At 32.9% G+C, this 19,505-nt stretch overlaps 2 protein-coding genes across 2 annotated transcripts in view; one reads left to right on the top strand and one right to left on the bottom strand.

The window, feature by feature from the left end:
• Window positions 1-3,621, top strand: part of Smp_153820 (putative transcriptional regulator atrx homolog (X-linked nuclear protein-1)) — a gene marked incomplete at both ends in the record, with an annotated part of 28,536 nt that extends 24,915 nt beyond the window's left edge. The window contains 2 exons of the mRNA XM_018796945.1: window positions 441-1,257; window positions 3,398-3,621. Of these exons, the coding sequence (XP_018652035.1) occupies window positions 441-1,257; window positions 3,398-3,621 (1,041 nt within the window). The remainder of the gene's footprint in view (window positions 1-440; window positions 1,258-3,397) is intronic.
• Window positions 3,622-8,980: 5,359 nt separating this feature from the next.
• Smp_153840 (putative neurobeachin) overlaps window positions 8,981-19,505 on the bottom strand; it is a gene marked incomplete at both ends in the record, with an annotated part of 66,866 nt that continues 56,341 nt past the window's right edge. The window contains 6 exons of the mRNA XM_018796944.1: window positions 8,981-9,074; window positions 11,336-11,777; window positions 12,420-12,518; window positions 14,661-14,825; window positions 15,792-15,932; window positions 18,458-18,724. Coding sequence (XP_018652034.1) covers window positions 8,981-9,074; window positions 11,336-11,777; window positions 12,420-12,518; window positions 14,661-14,825; window positions 15,792-15,932; window positions 18,458-18,724 — 1,208 coding nt within the window. The remainder of the gene's footprint in view (window positions 9,075-11,335; window positions 11,778-12,419; window positions 12,519-14,660; window positions 14,826-15,791; window positions 15,933-18,457; window positions 18,725-19,505) is intronic.

The following is a 19,505-nucleotide window of genomic DNA, read 5'->3' as shown; positions in this document are numbered from 1 at the left end:
TATAAGTAATACGATTCTTCATATTATTAGGTATATTTAAAAAAAATAGGAAATCTTGAATTTGGAACTGTATTATGGAATCTCTGCAATGTAATGCAATATCATCTTTGGAATAGTTACAGAGAGATATGTAAGTGGTAAGTATAAAAGGTTCAAACAAACTTGGCTAATACAATTTGAATGTGTCATCCAGGAGTATATTGAACGGTTTCCCTTAATTCTGTAGAAATGAATATAATACAAATATCGCAAACGAATAAGTTGCAAATATTGATAATTCATGTAAATGTCTGACTTTTATTTTTCTAGACTACATTTCCTTATGATTTGGGTTACTTTTGACTCATATGTAATATTAATATCCTGTATGTGATGAACATAATTTTAATGCATGCCTAATGTATTGATGTAATATATTCGAATTCACTTCTACTTTTCAGGTAACTAAACAATCTTTATCGCTTCGAGTAATCGATGAACTACAAATTGGTCGACATTTTTCAGATTCTGATTTACAAGAACTATTTACTTTTGAACCAGATATATGGAATCCCAATGGAAATGATAAACGTCCTACACCAATATTACCTAAAGATCGTTTATTAGCTGATATGCTTACAGAATATCCACATTTAATTGTAACTTATCATAATCATGATTCATTATTAGAGCACAGAGAAGATGAAGGTCTTACAGAATCAGAACGTCAAGAAGCATGGAGAGAGTTTGAAGAAGAAAAACGATTAGGTATATCATTAGCTCAACATCAACGTTTATTGTTACAACAGGAGTGGATAGCTCAACACCAACAACAATTTCAACAACAACAACAACAACATCAATTTCAATTACAACAACGTTTAGTTTTACCGAATATTGTCAATACCAACTTTCGCTTCTCAATGATTCCACCATTAAGTAACGAACAGACAATTGTTATTAATGACGATAACAATAATAATAGTAACATACATCTCTTTCCAACATCGGCATTCACTGATAATACAGTGAACATTTCAAATACTGGTATGCATGTCATTAGTAATAATAGTAGTAGTATACCTGTCACTAAATCAACAGAAAATACTGTAACTATAACCAATGTTGGTAGCGGTAGTACTGAAGATATGCAAACTGTCCTGCCACAAGCGATTCGTAGCAGTGTTAGCAATAATTCTGTTGGGAGTTCACTAATCACTACCAATCCGTCTAGATCTCAAGCACGTTATGTAGCATCACCGATTACCAATATGCTAAGTAAGTTATTTTTTGTTGTATCATTTTATGCTTCGTTTAATCCCTATTGTGATTATACTGATTTGTAGTAGATTACTTGATTTTTACAACCAATTTATACACGAAGTGTTGAATATAAAGGATATATAAGGCTTTTTTATCAGTTTTTTTTTACTGATAATTGTTATAAATTTATTTTGTCACTGGTTTATTACTTTTGGTGTAGTTCCTTTCCTGCTTTTTTTTTACAGCACGCTATACTACTTACGAATAATAAATAGCTAGAGTTATATATCGCGATTTTCAGAGGTTATACACTCAACTCCTTTATCAAACACTTGATTTTGTTCCACTCTCTTTTGTATATTATGGCTATTGATGCAATCCAGGCCTTTAATCCGAAATTGACGGGGCTGAGTTCATACTGGCAGCTGGGTGATATATAACGAAGAAAGCTCCATGACGAAATCATACAGCTCAGAGAACAAAACTACCAAAATCATTCACCTGAGCTACAAATCTTCACCATCTCATAATCAAGTCCATAATTCACTATGGGATTACTTCACTTAACTTTTGTTTTGTGTTGAGTGATGACAATTTATTTCACCGAATTCATCGTCTTGAATGTTTATACCCTTATTACAATGTTTTGTCGCTCACTATAAACTATTGATATTTTTTACTTACCTTGTCCACGCTGCTTTGAAACTTCATTTACTGTCAACTATTTGCTTATCTCCGAAAATACCAGTGGCTCATTTGTTTTTGTTGTCTACTGTTTTGATCACTTAGCATATGTAAGTGCCGTTCTCTCGCTTTTAGTACATTCTCCGGAACATATTGAAAGGATACATCTTACTTTTAGTCTAAAGCTGGATGGCGTAACTAAAGCCGAGATAGCTAGCGATTTTAGGTTCGATGAATTCTTAGTGTTCATCTTGTTTCCCATAATGACGTCTTACTTTTAAGAATATTTCATTTCTTGTGACGTTGAGATGCTTACATTTAGCTTGTTATTTGGGCCATTTTTTTTTACAGACATTGAGTCCAAAAATTTCCACCTGTTAAATTATTTTATTAGTTTTATTGTTGTTACACAATGGCCACTAGTTGAAACCTACGTACAAGTCTTCAGAATAACAATTCGCTTACGGGTCAGATTTCTGAAGCTCAGCCGAATAAGTCTCACGAAACAAAGTAATAAACTGATTAATTAGGTGTACGAATATGTATAAAGATATTAAAACTTGTATGCTTATTAAAGATGCTCGATCTAAACAGTATAACTATCAGTTGCTTGTTAGTAAATAAGTTGATATTGCCATTATATCATTTACGTCGGGAATCGGAAGCATACATCAAAATAATGAATAGCAGCTGGAAACAGCTGAAAAGGATTGCCCAAGACAGAATTCGATGGAGAATCGTGGTGGGCGGCCTATGTTCCTCTACAAGGGGTAAAAGGCGTAAGTAAGTAAATAAGTGAATACTGAATGATAAAATTAACGGTTTCGAAGTGACCTAAGATTTTTCGCTTCGCACTATTTCATCCTATATCATCTTATTCAGGAATAAGGTTGCTAGTGAAAGAATACAAATACGAAAAAAAACTTTTTTTCATGTTGTTTGAGGATAACGATTATTGTTCTCATCCACTCTGCTTATTATGAATTAGGAAGTGACCTTATTTCCTACCCGTCGTTACATATTTGACTTCGATAAACTGCTTCTTTTTTTTCAACGCCCCTGTAGTATAGGTTCTAGGGTGTCTCATTCTATAAGGAAATATAATTCTAGTATCAATTTTCCTACCTATTAATAGTGGAGACAACTATGTGTGTAGTCTATTTTTATCCTTATCTTTTCTTTGACGGAACAAGACACAATCATACTGGCATTCATACTTGTAAAGTTCATTAGCAATTTTCCATCTATACCGAAAAACCTTTTTTTTGGAAATAAATATCTATCAGAAACTTGTTATTCTGTCAATATATTTTGTACTGAGAATTATGTGCCATATTCAAACTCATCGTATTGAATAAGACAATTACTATTTATAATTTTCAGTCGTATGTTTTTTTTATCGGATCACTAATATTCTTTTTCACAAATAATATATTTATGTCTGGTATATATTTACATTTTATTTTTAAAGGTAATCCTTATGGTGCAATGTATTCAGAAGTTCGTCGTCATGTTATACTTAAAGATCCTAGTTTAGCTTCAAATCCTGAAAAATTAGATAAAGTTACAATGAATCGTTTATTGAATGCTTTAACTACTCCAGTTTTAGTCAGTTCAAATGATGCACGCAGTCAAAATACCACTTTCTCATTACGTAATAAAACATCACAAGCTTATCCTCAGTCGAAAAATTAACACCTCATTATGATCTCTTTTTGGCATCAGTTGCTTAATTAAGTCTAGAAAAGACATATTATACTTCATTCATCGGTGCTTTTTTGTATTACTCTTCAATTTTCATCTTTTGTACCGATATCATCTATTTGTCGAAATTTATTTTCGATTTATTCGTTTCTTCTCCTTCCTCTATGGTCTTTCTATCTCCTTTTCTTGCTTATTCCTTATGTTTCGCTAGTCTTTTGTTTTTTAAATTGAAAGCATTAATTTTCTCTGAATTATTGCATTTAATATTGAAAAAAAAGAACAAAGCAGAAATAAATTGAAACGAATAAACAAACAAAATTTTGGAAGAAAAAAGAACCAAGAGCAACTTATTAGAAAAAAACTGTTATTTTTCTCTTTTATCCATCCATTACAATGAATATCATTGAATAAAACAACTATGTATTTATTTGTTGTTACTATGATTATTCTCATTCCTACAACTCTTATTGAAATGATATATGATATAATCATTATATTATTATGTACAGTATTATTATTTAAGAACTTAAAATGATTGTCAATAAATCTACTCATTACCATAATAACTATAGTATGGTAACTTTTATACACTAAATTTTTTTTCTTCTCTGTATTTAAACATTCTCGTCTCTATGTGTATAATATTATTATACAATTAGATTAATGGTGTTAAGACGACCGGTCATTTTTCTTTCGGTTTATTTGCCAAAATCATTATAAACATTTTACATCATTATTTGCTTATACTTGTCTGTAATTTTTTTTCTTCTTGAAAAAAAAGTTTTTATATTCGTTTTTTGTTGTTGTTGAGAAAAGTATCTGTTCAAGAAATTTTTTGCATATTTCACTGTACTCTTTTCACATCATATTATTTTGTTTGTTGTTGTATTCAATTATTCATTTGATAATAATTAAAACAAAGTTTTAATTTAAAGGAAAATATGTAATTTTAAATCATTTAAGGGTCATCAATTCGTAATATTTTGTTTGAATAAAGATTCGTAAAAAGGGGACAGATATGTTAATACACATGATGATATCGTGTTTTTGATATTCAATAAAACTAATTGTAATATAATAGATAGAGATGTTACATCATTCAATTTTGTTTGTTTTTAATTATTACTTCATATTATAAACTATAAAAAAAGAAAGAGTGAAGCTCAATCTGATTTGTTTTCCGTAATAGTAATCACAGTAGAAGTCAATATTTTCACTTAGGTTACATGACTACCGAAAAAAATTATTGAGATAATTAACTGGTATTGAAATTTGTACTACTTCGCATTATTATGGTTTTGGGCTGGAGTTATCGGCGATGTTTTCTATACTCTTTAAATGTGTTTTATTCAACAATTTCACTTATTTTCCTATCTATTTAATGGATAAACAGTGGATATAAGAGTGGAATTTTCATCGGGAATTCTCTTTCAAGATTTATTGTTCGCTATATTTGTTTTTTATTGAACTGTTTTAAACTGGACATATTCATAGCGGACAGTTGCGGATAATTTCATCAGCTTGAAATAAAATCATTAATGGGAATATGCTTTACCGTGAAGCACTCGATGACTAAATAAACTCAGAAACGACAGGAAATGCTAGTTATAAAACACTATAAACGTTCGGAACGGTGCGGATAACCTCAACCATATTGTTAGCTAATATTAAAAGAAGCCTAACTTATAACTGCAAAGACTAGTAACATTCATTGTTGTATGTGAATGGCGAAACACCCCCACCACCCATACCCTTGATTATCCATGGTATTGTAAAATATACTGATTAGATTCGTTTGGCTTGTTGAATTTCCTCAGAATTTTGAATCGATTAACTTTATGGAAATGATAACTAAATAAATGACCATTGACAGATATTACAGCGGTGTACTCACGATATACTTGTGCTTCCAAGTGTCTACACATCTTGGGGTGGAGATTTATATTCGTTTGTTTATAACTAAGTGTCGTGACGAGCGGGGTCAGGAATCTGATGCTGATACACGGTGTGCCACGCGCTAACCCCCTAACTGACTTCCTGAGCGAGAACACAAGAGTGAGTAAGTATATATGGCTACCAAGTAAAATGCACAAATACGTTTTTATATTTATATCACTGTAATCCTTACGAAATTGATCCACTTTTTAGCCGGTGAAAAGCACTTGTCTTTTAGGTCACTCGTCATCGCCATCGATTGATCTTCTCATTAGGCTAATTCTGATTGGCTTTCCATATCACTAAGACATCTTTTTACTTTGATATATATGTTCACTTGGTTATGTTCATTTGAATCTTCTCATTGATGTTTAGGACTGCAATCGATCAGTCTCTTATTGATATATGTGCATACTGTGCGTATTGCTTCAATATTACCTTAATTTACAAGCATTCTAAGCAAAGATGGGTGGTAGCTAGCAGTGGAATCCAGGACGCGTGCTTCGCTCACGACATCACCAGCACTTACGCACCTATCCAGAAATACGAACTTCTCAACTACCTCTATCCGCTTCTATGAATCCAGTGTTCATCTTTTTGTGCTAACGAGGTATGGCAACTTGGGCCGGTGCATATATGTGCCTGGTCCTACGTTGTAGCTGACTAACTGACTGATCCGCTCGCTACCCAAGGTGAGTGCAGGATCAAGGTCCTGCCAGTCTTGTAAAAGTACTTTGCACTTCGAAGGTGCAAAGCACATACCATACCTACGGACGCGAATTGCCAACTGATTAAGTGTGGATTTCATGGCCTCGATGTCATCGCACAATGAAACAATATCATCCGCATACTCATGATTGAAAAGTTTTTCACTAGGCAAGAGATCCACAGTACCATCTTCTACATCCATCAGAGCTGTTTCCAGAACGTCATCGATAGCAAAGTTGAAGAATGGTGGGAGTGGGCAACCCTACCTGACCCCAGCGCTTGGATGAAACTATGGAGAGAGGTGGTTGTATGCCCACACTCTACCTGTAGTGTTTGTATATAGGGCATTCAAGATTTTAATAAACGCGCTTTGTAGTGAACGAGAACACAGGTGGGGTCAACCAAATGTCTTAGTAAACTCTGAGAACCATACAATAAATACTTCATTTGCAAAATATCAATCAATTGTCTCAGACTTGATTGTTCCACACCAATCATTCTCTGTTCTTGTCCTCCTTTAGATCTTAACCTTCTGCCGCCAGACATTTCACTCTCTGTCGGTGACACACATTACTTGTATCTATTGATATCAGTAGCACATACCACACCTTCAATAGACAGTTCCAGAGATCAGTCCTGTACAACGAATCGAAGGCGACTCTAATGTCAAGAAACACTACGTTTGTTGGTATGTGATAAGTATGACGGTGTTCTAACATTTGACGGAGGGTGAAGATATGATCAACACATCCTCGACCAGGATGGAGACCAGCATGCTCCTGACGAGTCAATCTATCTCGGGTTCTGAACAATCTACGAAGTATGACGGAAACTAATAGTTTAGAGGCAATCGTAAGTAGCCTTATTCCCTGATAGTTATGACAGAAACGATGTGAACCTTTTTTAAATATAGGGACAACTACCAACTCATTTCATGTTCGAGCACTTGCTAATTGACGGACCTTTGTAAACAACTGTCAGTTCTTTAATCAAAAAGTCACCACCATCTTTAAAAAGGGACAGAAGTTAGTTATCTGGGTCTGGTGATTTGTAGCGCCTCAAGAGTTGGAGTTCCTTGTGGACTTCTGCCTAATTTGGTGGATCAGTCGTCAGAGGCAATGGAGTGTAGGACAATCTGGTCAATGTTTTCGGGGAAGCAGACAGTTGAACTTCTCCTTGAAAAACTTTGCCCATCGTCCAATACGTCGGTAGATGTTAGTGATTGGCAGTCCGTCATCTTCACAGATTGTTCCGCTCACGCCAGACTTCTTGCTGTTAGTGGCCCGGATGAGTTGAAAGGGCTTCCGGCAGTTACCAGATGCAGCTGCTGCTTTCAACTCGTTAGCACACTCAGACTACCAGACTTCTCGGTTCTTACGTAAGCTTTGCCCCATTTCATTACGTAGCAGTCTTCATTTGTGGTCTAACTCACGGCCACCCTGAGTAGACCGACGTGCTTCAATGAGTTAAGGAACCTGAAGAAACCCAGTGGTTATAAGCGGGACGTCTTGCGAAGCCGCAAGAGGCTTTACTCGCCATTTTCATGGCATTATGCGATTGCGACTAATACTCATCCATACTTTTCAGTGGGATGTTGGCTAACCTTAAACCCAGCTCGGTTTGATATTTAGTTGCAACAGAAGCTGCAACCAATTTGCTGACATACATCCGTTGATGACGATGACTTTGTTGACCACTGAAACGTAAGGTAAGATTAGTGCAAAGAGGAGCATGATCAGAGTTCATACAGGTACTTCAAAAGGAGCAGCAGCCTTGTACACCACCACACCAGTGGTAGCTGATCGCGGTGTGATCAATCTGAGTCCAAGCTTGAGATACAGAAGCAGGACTTCAGATAACACATCGGTGATAACTGTTCTGGTAGTTAGTGCCAGTTAGAAACAGGTTAAATTCTGCGCACAGTTGCAGAAGACGGTCGCCATTATCTGACCTGTAACCAACAAGTCCCCATCGGCCACCTAAACGACTCTCTTCTGTACTTAGACACCCGATCTGAGCCTTCAAGTCTCCGGCTAGTACCACAATAACCGCCGAGCACACTTTCTGTAAAAGAACACTTAACCGGTAATAAAACTCACCCTTGACCGCATCTGGCCTGAATCTGTCATAGTGTAGGCCTCAGAGGATGACAATACAGCGTTTCTCCCACTGATTTCTTCGTACTTTGCTGAAACCTAACCTAGCAGCACATAACCGAATGCTAATGAAAATCCGATCGGTCAGTGTTGCCCCGGCTCTAGCTCTCAGTCTGACACCAATGCCAGTGAAACCAGACGAATAGGATAAGCAAATAACCACCACATAGTGTTTTTATTTATTTAAGCATCATGGATTGCATAAAAAAACTTACAATATTTTTACAATGAGAAAGTGCTCGAGAGGAAACATAACAACGGTTTCTTGATTATCATATTCATATATGATATGACCACTGAAATATGTGGGTAGACAAATATAGAGAGGAAAAAACGTGTCAAAAATATACCTGAACTACAGGAACAACATCAAAAGTTTTAATTTATAAATGGTCCCAACACAAAAGACAATGGAAAATAAAACGTGTCTACATATTTAACTACTGAAATCAAATTTTAGTAATTCCAAAATATTAAAAACAGTTTGAAATGAATACGCTTCGGTATTAATAAATTGATATGTATTGGTAGATCAGTTCTCTTTTAATGATTTAAAAGTAACGTTGTTGAAATTCATGATGCCACTGATTGAAGTCAATGTAGAATACAACCAGACAACCAGATTTCAGACCAGCGAAAATAAATCTACAAAACATGAAAATATTACATTTTTCTTATCAAACACTGATCATAGGTAGCAATATGTTCTGACACAATCTATATGACTGTATTGTCAATGAGAAATCTAATTAAAATAAAATAATAGAATAACTACTAAAATTGAAATTCAGTAACCCTTAGAAGTTTGAATATTATAGCATTGGAGAATTTTCAACAGTTATAATACATTAAATGGCTCTTTCTCATAGTAAAATTTACTGGTTAATTAATAATAATAATAATAATAAATTTATTCATTTTTATATGTCGAGTACACTATGGAAATGTCAAGAACAACTATAGTAGTGATCGTCTATGTTTATCTGATAAACCATTTAAGAATTAATCATATTATCATTATTATTTTTCACAAGCGGAATTTTATATTGGATTCAATATTTATTACCAAAAATGGAAATATTGAAAGAATGAACAAGTTATTTATGAGAAGTTGAATATCATGAAATGATTACAATTAGAGGTTGATTTTGGATCCATAGAAGAAAGATAGACCACCATGGAGAACCTGGAAGCACTGGAAGACCATTTCGTCTTAGTATGGGACTCCTTAGCAGCGCGCATCCACGATCAGGCATGGGGGTTTGAACCCAGGACCTTATGTCTCGCGTGCAAACGATTAAACTCTAGACCACTGATCCGGCATACAACGGTGTTATTGTTTAACTTCAACCAACCCACGATATTGCGTACTGCTGAGGAGTTCCATACTAAGACGAAACGTCGATCCTGTGCTTCCAGGTTTCCTATGGTGGTTAAGCTTTAATCGACTCATGAATTCAACTATTAAATTACTATATTCTTGTTTTAACGTAAAAGTAGGCTATGTTACAACATACACACGTATAATCAAATCATTGTACGCGGTGCAGATTCCTAATGTCATTGATTAGTTTTCGTTACTTTTTATTAAGAGTATCTTTAGTATTGCTTATTGAATGGTTTATATACATCCAAACAAATAATTAATATCTTTAAAGCTATTTTTCTTCAAAATTTGCTTTATAACGTTAAGGTAGTAAAGAAGAATCTAATAGTTATTTAGTATAATTGTATCTTATCGAGTAGTACTTCATTTCCATAGTTTTTGGGAAATTGATTAGTTTACAAAACTTTTATTCACATTAGATTATTTGATCTTAAAAGGTTAATAAATTTGGGAGGCTAAGTGCCAGTTTATGAAGATAAAGCTAGAAAAACAAATCATACTGTTAAAAGCTTTTAATCTAAATTGTCGAATTCTGCATGGAGATATCATGTTTTTCAAATCCTATTATGACTTTATATGAATGTCCCTATAAAGATAAATCTGTCTCCATTCTTATTATCCTGTAATTTGAGACTTTCTTTACCGAGACAGTAGAAAGTCTTATTGAGTCTTTGGCGTTGAGACTAGTCACCTTTACAGGTAAAAATTAAGCAAAATCCACGATAGACTATTCTAACCATGATGAATATTGATCTTATAACTTTCATTAACCCGTATTTTTCTCATACTATAGTTCTGACATTATTTAGTTCACGAATACGTTCTGATAAAAAATAATCCTTCTGTACAAGAAACAACCAATCGCAAATGCTGCCAGATATGCATATTTCAATCACATGAAAACTAAGTATTCACAAACAGTATTGAAATCACCACGGATATTGATCGGACGAGGTTTCTGCACTTTAAATCAGAATATCAAAAGTATTAACAAAATAACAAAGACTGATAAACAAGAAATTATATTTTCAATGGTGGTATTGAAGTGTAATGAATATATTTGACACACTACCTATCTCAATTCATGCCACTTGAATCCTTTCATTATAAATTTATAATTATCTCTATAACTAGATCTAGGAAGCTTACTAATCCAACCAAAACTCGAAACAACAGTCAGTGACTTCATGAAATGACAGGACATCGAGCGTCCGACGAAGGTGATACAAAACACGATACATAAAACCCTATTTCAACTCTAACACTCAAGCAATGAGTTTTACGTATTTAAGGTCGATTACACTGGGATTGAAGGGAGGATTAAGCATTCACAGAATATGGAATTCACAGTTCATAGTTAGCTAGTTTAAATTCGACTAACACAATTAATCACTATATAAAACAGTCTTTATTTTAAGCAAATTATACAGAAACACTAGTAAAATAACAATCACATAATTCTAAGGTATATAAACACTTATATATTTATATGAATAATAAAAAACCAAACATATCTTACCGTTGATCATGACTTAAGCACAACGATCCTATAGATGTATCACATTTAGGAAATGCATGAACTGGTAATAAATTATAACTTCTTAAAATCCATATAACACCATCATTACCAGCTATAAGAATGTAACGACCACAATTACTAAATAACACAGCATTAATTTGATATGGACAACTTGTGTTATTTGAAAGAATGCTTAAATCAGTAGTACGTAATAATTTTCCATTTAAAGTATACAGTGATAATTGTGATAGATTAAACAGACCAAGTAGATAACCTTCACGATGATAAGTGAGTAGATTAGGCTGCATTGGTGCTGTAACATCATTGTCTACTATTGCTGTCGATGATGATGTTGAAGGTTGATGGTTTAATATTGTTGTACATGGTGAAGGTAAGCAACGCAGTAGTTCACCACGAGTTGAATGTAATAAACAAGTTCCATCTACATTGTAAGAACGTAAGTACATCAATAAATAAAACCAAGGTAACTATATGATATCAAAAACATTTAGTAATAGAAACACATGTTCCTCTTTACCAGATTACAAGCTATGTTTGATGCAAGCATATGGTTTGCATAGTATAAAGTAGACTATATTGGTTTTACAGTGAGTTGAAATCCAATTATTACGGGTGCTATTTAGAATGGCCTTTCATTGAAAAAAGAGTAGTTGACAATAAAATCCCAAGACTGAAAGTATAAGCATATTCATACACATATATTAACTAATGCATACATAGAACGGTGTGATATTTTGAGTTTGATAATTGGTGTAGGCTTAAACCTTGCAAAATTAAAGAACGAGATCAAGTCAAAAAGATCGTTATTCATTACATAACTGAACTTCATTATACACAACTTTGCAGTGAAACGTTGAGAATCAATCTTGAAGCTAATCCCGTATTCTAACAAGAACATTAACAGGATAATAGTTTAGTTTTAAATGTTAATCAGTTTTTAGAATATGGAGATAACCAAAACCGATGATAATTTACTAAACAAGTAAAAATAATGAATTTTTGGAAACCAATAAAAATATTGCTTGAAAATGAATATTGATAAAATAAATATGTATGTACTTACTCATTGATCCACTTATAACTAATCCTAATTCAGCTGATAAACTGATACAATTGATACTTGTTTCATGACCATTTAGAATAAACAATGGTTTTGGTAAACCTACAAATCAAAAAGACAAGTAGGTCAATTACTTAGTTTTAGCATACAGAATGTAAAAATAGCTAATCAGGGAATAATAACATTAAGGGCCAAATATAATTGAAAAATCAAAATAGATGGAGGTAATGAGAGAGAAATGAGTGTATATTATTTAGTATTGTTTCGAATTCATCGCAAGATATTATAAACAATATGAGTAGATTGTTATAAATTAAACTAGAAAATCTTAGGAGAACAATAAATGTAAGTTGGCAAGCAAAGTATGATTTTAAATCAAATAACAGAATAATGTAACTCATTTGCCGAGTACAGGTACATTTACTCGAGCCACATTATTTATGCGTAGGCTAGTATTACTACTCCTCAACCAAAACTGAAGTAGACAGATCAGTATTCGAATTTAAGACATACTGGTTGGAATCCATCATTGTAGTTCACGTTGATAATTTTGAGAATGTTAGAGATCAACTCCCATTCAGAGAAATACAATACAAAAATGTAGAGAACAAAGTACTTTATTCAACTTAAGATTTTTCAGTGGTAGTAAAACTTCAAATTTTTAAACATAATAGTGACCATACTTTCAAATCAAATAACTATTTGATAAACTTGTTCAATCGTTATTGACATATAGACTTCTTTGATGGATGCCTCAGTAACATCATATTGTAGTTCCCAGTCACCATGGGGATGTTTCTTTCTTTTATATGCAAATCATCAAGAAATCGAACAACGGACGATAACCATAGTTTAAATAACTTTTAAAACCATTCCTTTTGAACTTTTACTTATATTTTTCGTTAGATTTATTTAACAGCAGAACCTTTAAAGCATACATTATATTTAAACGTACACACGGTAACCGTATGTTATTTTGCCGATTGTCAAACAAATGCATAATCTTTCACAGATAGTGTTTTGATTTCCTGTAAATAAATTTAGTGTACCTTGACCTTACAGAAATAACAAAACTCCAATAAAGTATGCAATTTCTCTCAGGTATATAATTACTTTTTTGTTGACTTAAAGTGATCTAGTGGATTGGATAATAATCTCAATGTCTCAGAGTGAACATCACACTGAGATACTGACACATGAAGTTGACTAATCCCGAATGGGACGAAACGAGAGTTATGAATTCGATCGATAATAGTATGCTAGGAAAATATCCCTAGCTTACTGCCATTTTTCTTCAAACCTGTTCCACAACTATTTGAATCCTGTATAATAAAATTTCTATTATGGCAGATCGGAATCGTCATAATATTTACACAACTCAATGAGACATTTTTATTGCTTTAAATATTATTATTGTAAAAATATTATCACTACTGAAAACTATTGACCAACTGAATTAAATGCGAATCCTCATGAAAATATGCACAGAAATATTATGGTTTAGAACAACAATTATGGGAAATAGCCTAGAGAAAAATTGATATCAATAAAGTTAGTTAGCGAAGGTTTTCTGTTGACTAAAATTATTACATGAACTAAATAATTACAACGAGCTGATTACTCCCTTCGTAGATTATTTAATTTCATTCAACTAGGTTAATAGCAATAAATTCAAAATGACTTTTATCACTGATTTATGATATTTAAAAAACTACTGAAAACTGAGCGAGTATCTAATTATTTTATTGTCCCATCATAGTACTCATTAACAGTAAGCATCCACAACTCTATCAGGAATCGAAATTAGAACATTCAGTTGTCGTAGTAACTGAATTAATTTTAGATTATCGTAATCAATGTTCAACAGTTCATTTAATCAATTCCAAACTATTTACAATGTAGCACAATTTAATTCAATCCCATGGTTGATTAACAATTATTTCATCTTTAATATGATTGAAATTCATTAGTTATGACTTCTTACTAGAAGTTTCAGCAATCGGAATTTAAGTCAATCACCAGTTAACAGATGATTATCATTTATTAACGAAATGTTTATTATTAGATAAAGTTGAAATTTTCACATTTTTTTCCTGTTTTCTTTTAAAAGTTTCATATTTAATATAAAGAACGAAAACTGAATAAGATGGCATTCCGTTTATGTTTGGTTTAAGTTGTCCAATTTTTGTTGAAAAGTTTAATGGTAAAAAATATTCACAGAAAAAGTGAATAATACAAATTTACCTTGACTATTGACAATGCGTGAACGTTGTACACTAAACATCCATAACATCACTGTACAATCTCGACTACCAGAAGCTAAATAATGATACTGACTGAGATGACACTCTGAACGTGCTAAACATGTAACAATATCACTATGCCCGAATACAGCTTGAATTAAACGACCTAAAAAAATTTATAAAATCAAAAACGAAGGTAGATAAATGAGTAAATCGTTCAAGAAAGAGCATATTACTAGTAGTAAATAAAGATAATTCAATATTACAATGTACAATAAAAAAAATAAAACTGACAACATCCCACAGATTAGTTTATATGAGCTGAGCAATCGCAGATTATTCTGTGAATAAGTGTCACTCATATCAAAGTTGAAAACAATGCATACAAGGTTGATTCCAACTTAGTGGTCTAAATATAATGTTCTAGGCTACGAGACTTCATGATCCTAGATTCAAGCCCTGGTAATTCGTCGCTGCGTAAAATCCAAACGGATTATTAACTAGGATGAAATAACTGTCCAACACACTGTGGTTTTCAATGTTTTTTTTTATTGAAGTTAGTTCATAACTAAATCAAAAAGAATTTCAAAAACAACCAACAAGAAACTAGATATGTTGGGAGTTTTAAAACAGTGCTTGAAAACTTTGTCGATAGTAACGATGTAACTGAGGTCGTAATTGTTTTCATGACTGAAGGTTCATAATTGCAGAGGTAAACGTATTATGTTCAATTTGTTAAAACTAAGTATAAATTTTCTTAACGCTGTAGATGTGCCTTGCTGATGTAAGAACCAACACCAAAAAAAAAATCAGTAATGAACAGTTTCTGGTTATCTTTTCAAGTTATCTAACACAATTAAAATGAATTTATTTAAAAATGTCACGTGTATAAACCTAGAAGTCGATACACTTCCGGTTACGTTTATCACATCAAATAAGTTAAACGTATAGATAAAAGATATTTAGAGGAAAATCCCCATATATTTCAAATTGTAACAACAGAAGACAGAATTTCCTATCGACTATGAAAAACACAAGGTATATATATATATATATATATATATCGTCAATTGTTTATGGACAAATTACAAAGATGACAATAGGTCATGACGGTTATAAACATATAATTTACCATTATTCGATCCAAAAATACGAAATGATCTATCGTAATAACCGCATAATATTACAGCTCGACTATCAGCAGTTACAACAAACTGGTTGCTGGTGATTCGTAAATTCTCATCGAAATCGTGTCCTAAACAACGACCAAGTGCTGAAGACAATTGCAAATAAAAACAAAAAATAAAACTGAAAACCAAAAATATTGAAAAGCCAAGAAATGAATTTGTAAAAAAGACCATGGATTATTATTGAAGACATTTAAATAGTGAATAAGTATTGTCTATTGTCCAAGCAACATGAAAAATTGTTTTGAGATGAAAAAATCCCTTGTATACGTGTTTATTCTATCCACGTTTCTGAATTCATTGAGGTCATTCACTCTGCCTCAAGCCCTTCCGGGGCTACCGCCGGTCTCAAGCTGTTATCAGTGTTATTGAGTAAATTTAAGATCGCTAACTATATTATTACCGCATACAATATGAATAGGTGTACATATGTGATAAACCCTCTAAATGAATGCTTGGATCACCTTGCTAGGCTTTTATAATAACTCCAAGGTTAAATAGTACTAGTTAAACTTGTGTTAATTTATTTCGGTTATTTATTTACTTTGAAGCTCCGCCTGGAGACCCTCTGGTGTTACTGCTGGCCCCAAGCCCGGATAAAGGAGGACGGTTGGGCATGGGGTTAGCGACCCTATCCCGTAGAGAACTGACTCGCTAAAAAACACTAACCAGGAAAAATCATTTAAACCATTTAAACTCTGTTGGCGGAGAAACTTTGGAGGATGTAAAAACCTTTGCATACTTGGGCACCATCATTAATGAACACAGTGGATCTAATGCAGATGTGAAGGCGCGGATCAGCAAAGTATGAGCAGCATATCTACAATCGAAAAACATCTGGAACTCAAAACAACTGTCCACCAACCCCAAAGTCAGGATTTTCAATACAAATGTCAAGACATTTTTACTGTATGGGGCGAAAAATTGGAGAACTACGAAAGTCATCATCCAGAAGATACAAGTGTTTTTAATAACAGCTGTCTACACAAAATACTTCGGATCCGTCTGCCAGACACTATCAACAACAACCTACTGTGGGAGAGAAGAAAGTCAGATTCCATCCAGCGGAGGAAGGAATCAGGAAGAAGGGCTGCAAGAGGATAAGAAATACATTGAGAAAAGAACCCAACTGCGTCACAAGGTAAACCCTCACTTGAAATCCTCAAGGCTAAAGGAAAAGACGAAGACCAAAGAACACATTATGCCGATATATGGAGACAGATATGAGAATAATCAACAACAATCAGATAGAACTAGAAAGGAAGGCCCAGAACAGAGTGGGTTGGAGAATGCTGGTCGGCGGCCTATGCTCCATTGTGGGTAACGGGCGTAAGCAAGTAATTTACGAGAAAATGAGCGGTTAAAGTAATGTAGGGGAGAAGCAGTGTTGGTAATATAGTTCTCAATCACGATTATTTTGTAAAAAATAAGAGAGCATACTAGGCTTAACTAAGGAGAATACAAGTTGAAACAGTGAATAATTAGACAGATTAGGAACAAATTCGTAAACTTAAATGCTAGTTATTCTTGTCAGATCATTAAAATATGTATTAGTATCATCATTAATAATAAGGAAGCTGTGTTAATATTTTGATTAAGTACAATAGAATGAATTTTTTTACCCAAATCCTTAAGTGTGTCAATATAAAATGTAACTGTTGATGCAAAGAGCAAAGAAAATAGCATATGTTTACATTTTCGTATTAGGAAACGTCACATCGAATAAAGCTTTTTCCATACACACACAACTAAAATACAAGTACTGTAGAAGATTGAGGAGGGTTCCTTGTTAGTTACGAATACACAGAAAAATTATCAATATGGCAAAATAATATCACCTGGAATGGTGGATTTCTTAAACTTATGAGCCACCCATTCCTCAACTGTTGGAATAATGTGATACATTTTCCTGCCTTAAATTTGTGTTAACTAACTAGCTATAAATATTAATCTCATGCATTCTCATTGTGTTTTAAAAAGATTACAACTAATCGGGAAGCTAATATCGTCGAAAATTAAGAAAAGCCATCTTCTTATCGTCCTTCGAAGCAGTAGAAAGGAATCACAATGAAAAATGTATGAATCAAGAAATATTCTGCTTGAAAAAGTGTCATAACGACAAAACTAAATTAAATCTTTTGCGGATGAATATGATTGGCACCCAATCACTGTTAAAAATATTTATCTACAGAACTTTCTAACAGTCACAAGTTATTTTAGTATAAGAGTGAAATATTTAGTATATCGTTGTGATGGGCTATCGTTAAACAATCAATATTTGTGTTTTTCAGTGCAGTTTCCTCATTATTATCGTATCAGTTTAGTAGAAACATATAATTACGTATAACCACTAGTGGAGTAAAAAGAAAGATGTGAATCAAAAAATAGAAGGGTGAAAATTCGAATTATCTTTTGATTTAATTAAACAGTTATGTAGATTTTAGAAGTAACAATAAAAGCTGTATGGTAACTTGAGAAAAAGATACACTATAATTTATCAAGGTTTAGTAAGAGTTATAGACTGTATTAAATTTCGAATTTATCAGACTTGAATTATAGTTTACAAAGTAAGTGTATTAGTCTAATAAAACTTGCAATAATAAATACTCACGCAAAACTGTTTCTGATTTCAAAGGTAAACCATGTACTTGATCTGGCCCATATTTTGTTGATGTATTTTCTTTTAAATGTGATGATATAGATTGATTTGTAACGCCAGAAGATGAGGACATAAAAGAACTATTGGAACTATTTGTTAACAGCACAGAGGATTCATTATTTTTATTGGTGTTATTGGATGAAGTTTTAGGATGTTGGATTTGTGGATCTTGATTATTCATTATAGTATCAGTTGAATACACTTCCGGGTTGATGCGAGCTATCCATTCATTTCCATAATAAGAAAAAATAAAAGTATTAAATGTATGAATTTGTTAGTAATAAAAAAACATCATTTAACTATAATCATGTATATTACAATGAAAACGTAAACCTGTGTATTTTAATTTTTCTTAAGTAAACTAAAATCAGAATTCATGTCATGATGATGAATATTCGTAGATATGGAGGAGGACATTCGAGTACGATAGTTAGGTTTTAATTCTTTCAGTATCTTTCTAGACAATATCATTAACAGAGATTTCCAAGACAACAGACTGACAGCTTGTTCAGTTGACCTAGAATTTGATTGATTTCTTTCACTTCCAAAATTCACATCAATTACTTAGGTTAATCATTTATATGTCAAGATACATGTAGTTTTACAGAACCGACACCTACTTATTAAACAAACTATAATAATAATTTTGGACGAATAATGAATAAACATTAGTGATTTAATTGTGAATACAATGAACGTTTAGAAAATTGAGTACGGTTGAAATTTTTCTGAATATGTAAAATTATCTTTCTGTATATAATTTTTGTTGGCTTTCAGTTATAAGAAAAAGTAATGCAAGGTACCTGATGATGAATTTAGTTTAGAAACAAAATGAGACTGAACTGTTTATCAAATTAATATAAAATTATCTGAAGGGGGTTTTGTGGAGATTTTAGTAATTTTATATAGTTGAAATCATGAGTCAATTGAAGCTAGACCACCATCGAAAACCTGGAAACACTGGATGGCTGTTTCGTCCTATTGTGGAACTCCTCATCAG

The sequence above is a fragment of the Schistosoma mansoni genome, chromosome 4 (assembly GCF_000237925.1).
Source record: "Schistosoma mansoni strain Puerto Rico chromosome 4, complete genome".
Classification (NCBI taxonomy): Eukaryota; Metazoa; Platyhelminthes; class Trematoda; order Strigeidida; family Schistosomatidae; genus Schistosoma; species Schistosoma mansoni.
Note: the sequence above shows the minus strand (reverse complement) of the source record. Positions and strands in the feature narration are given on the sequence as shown.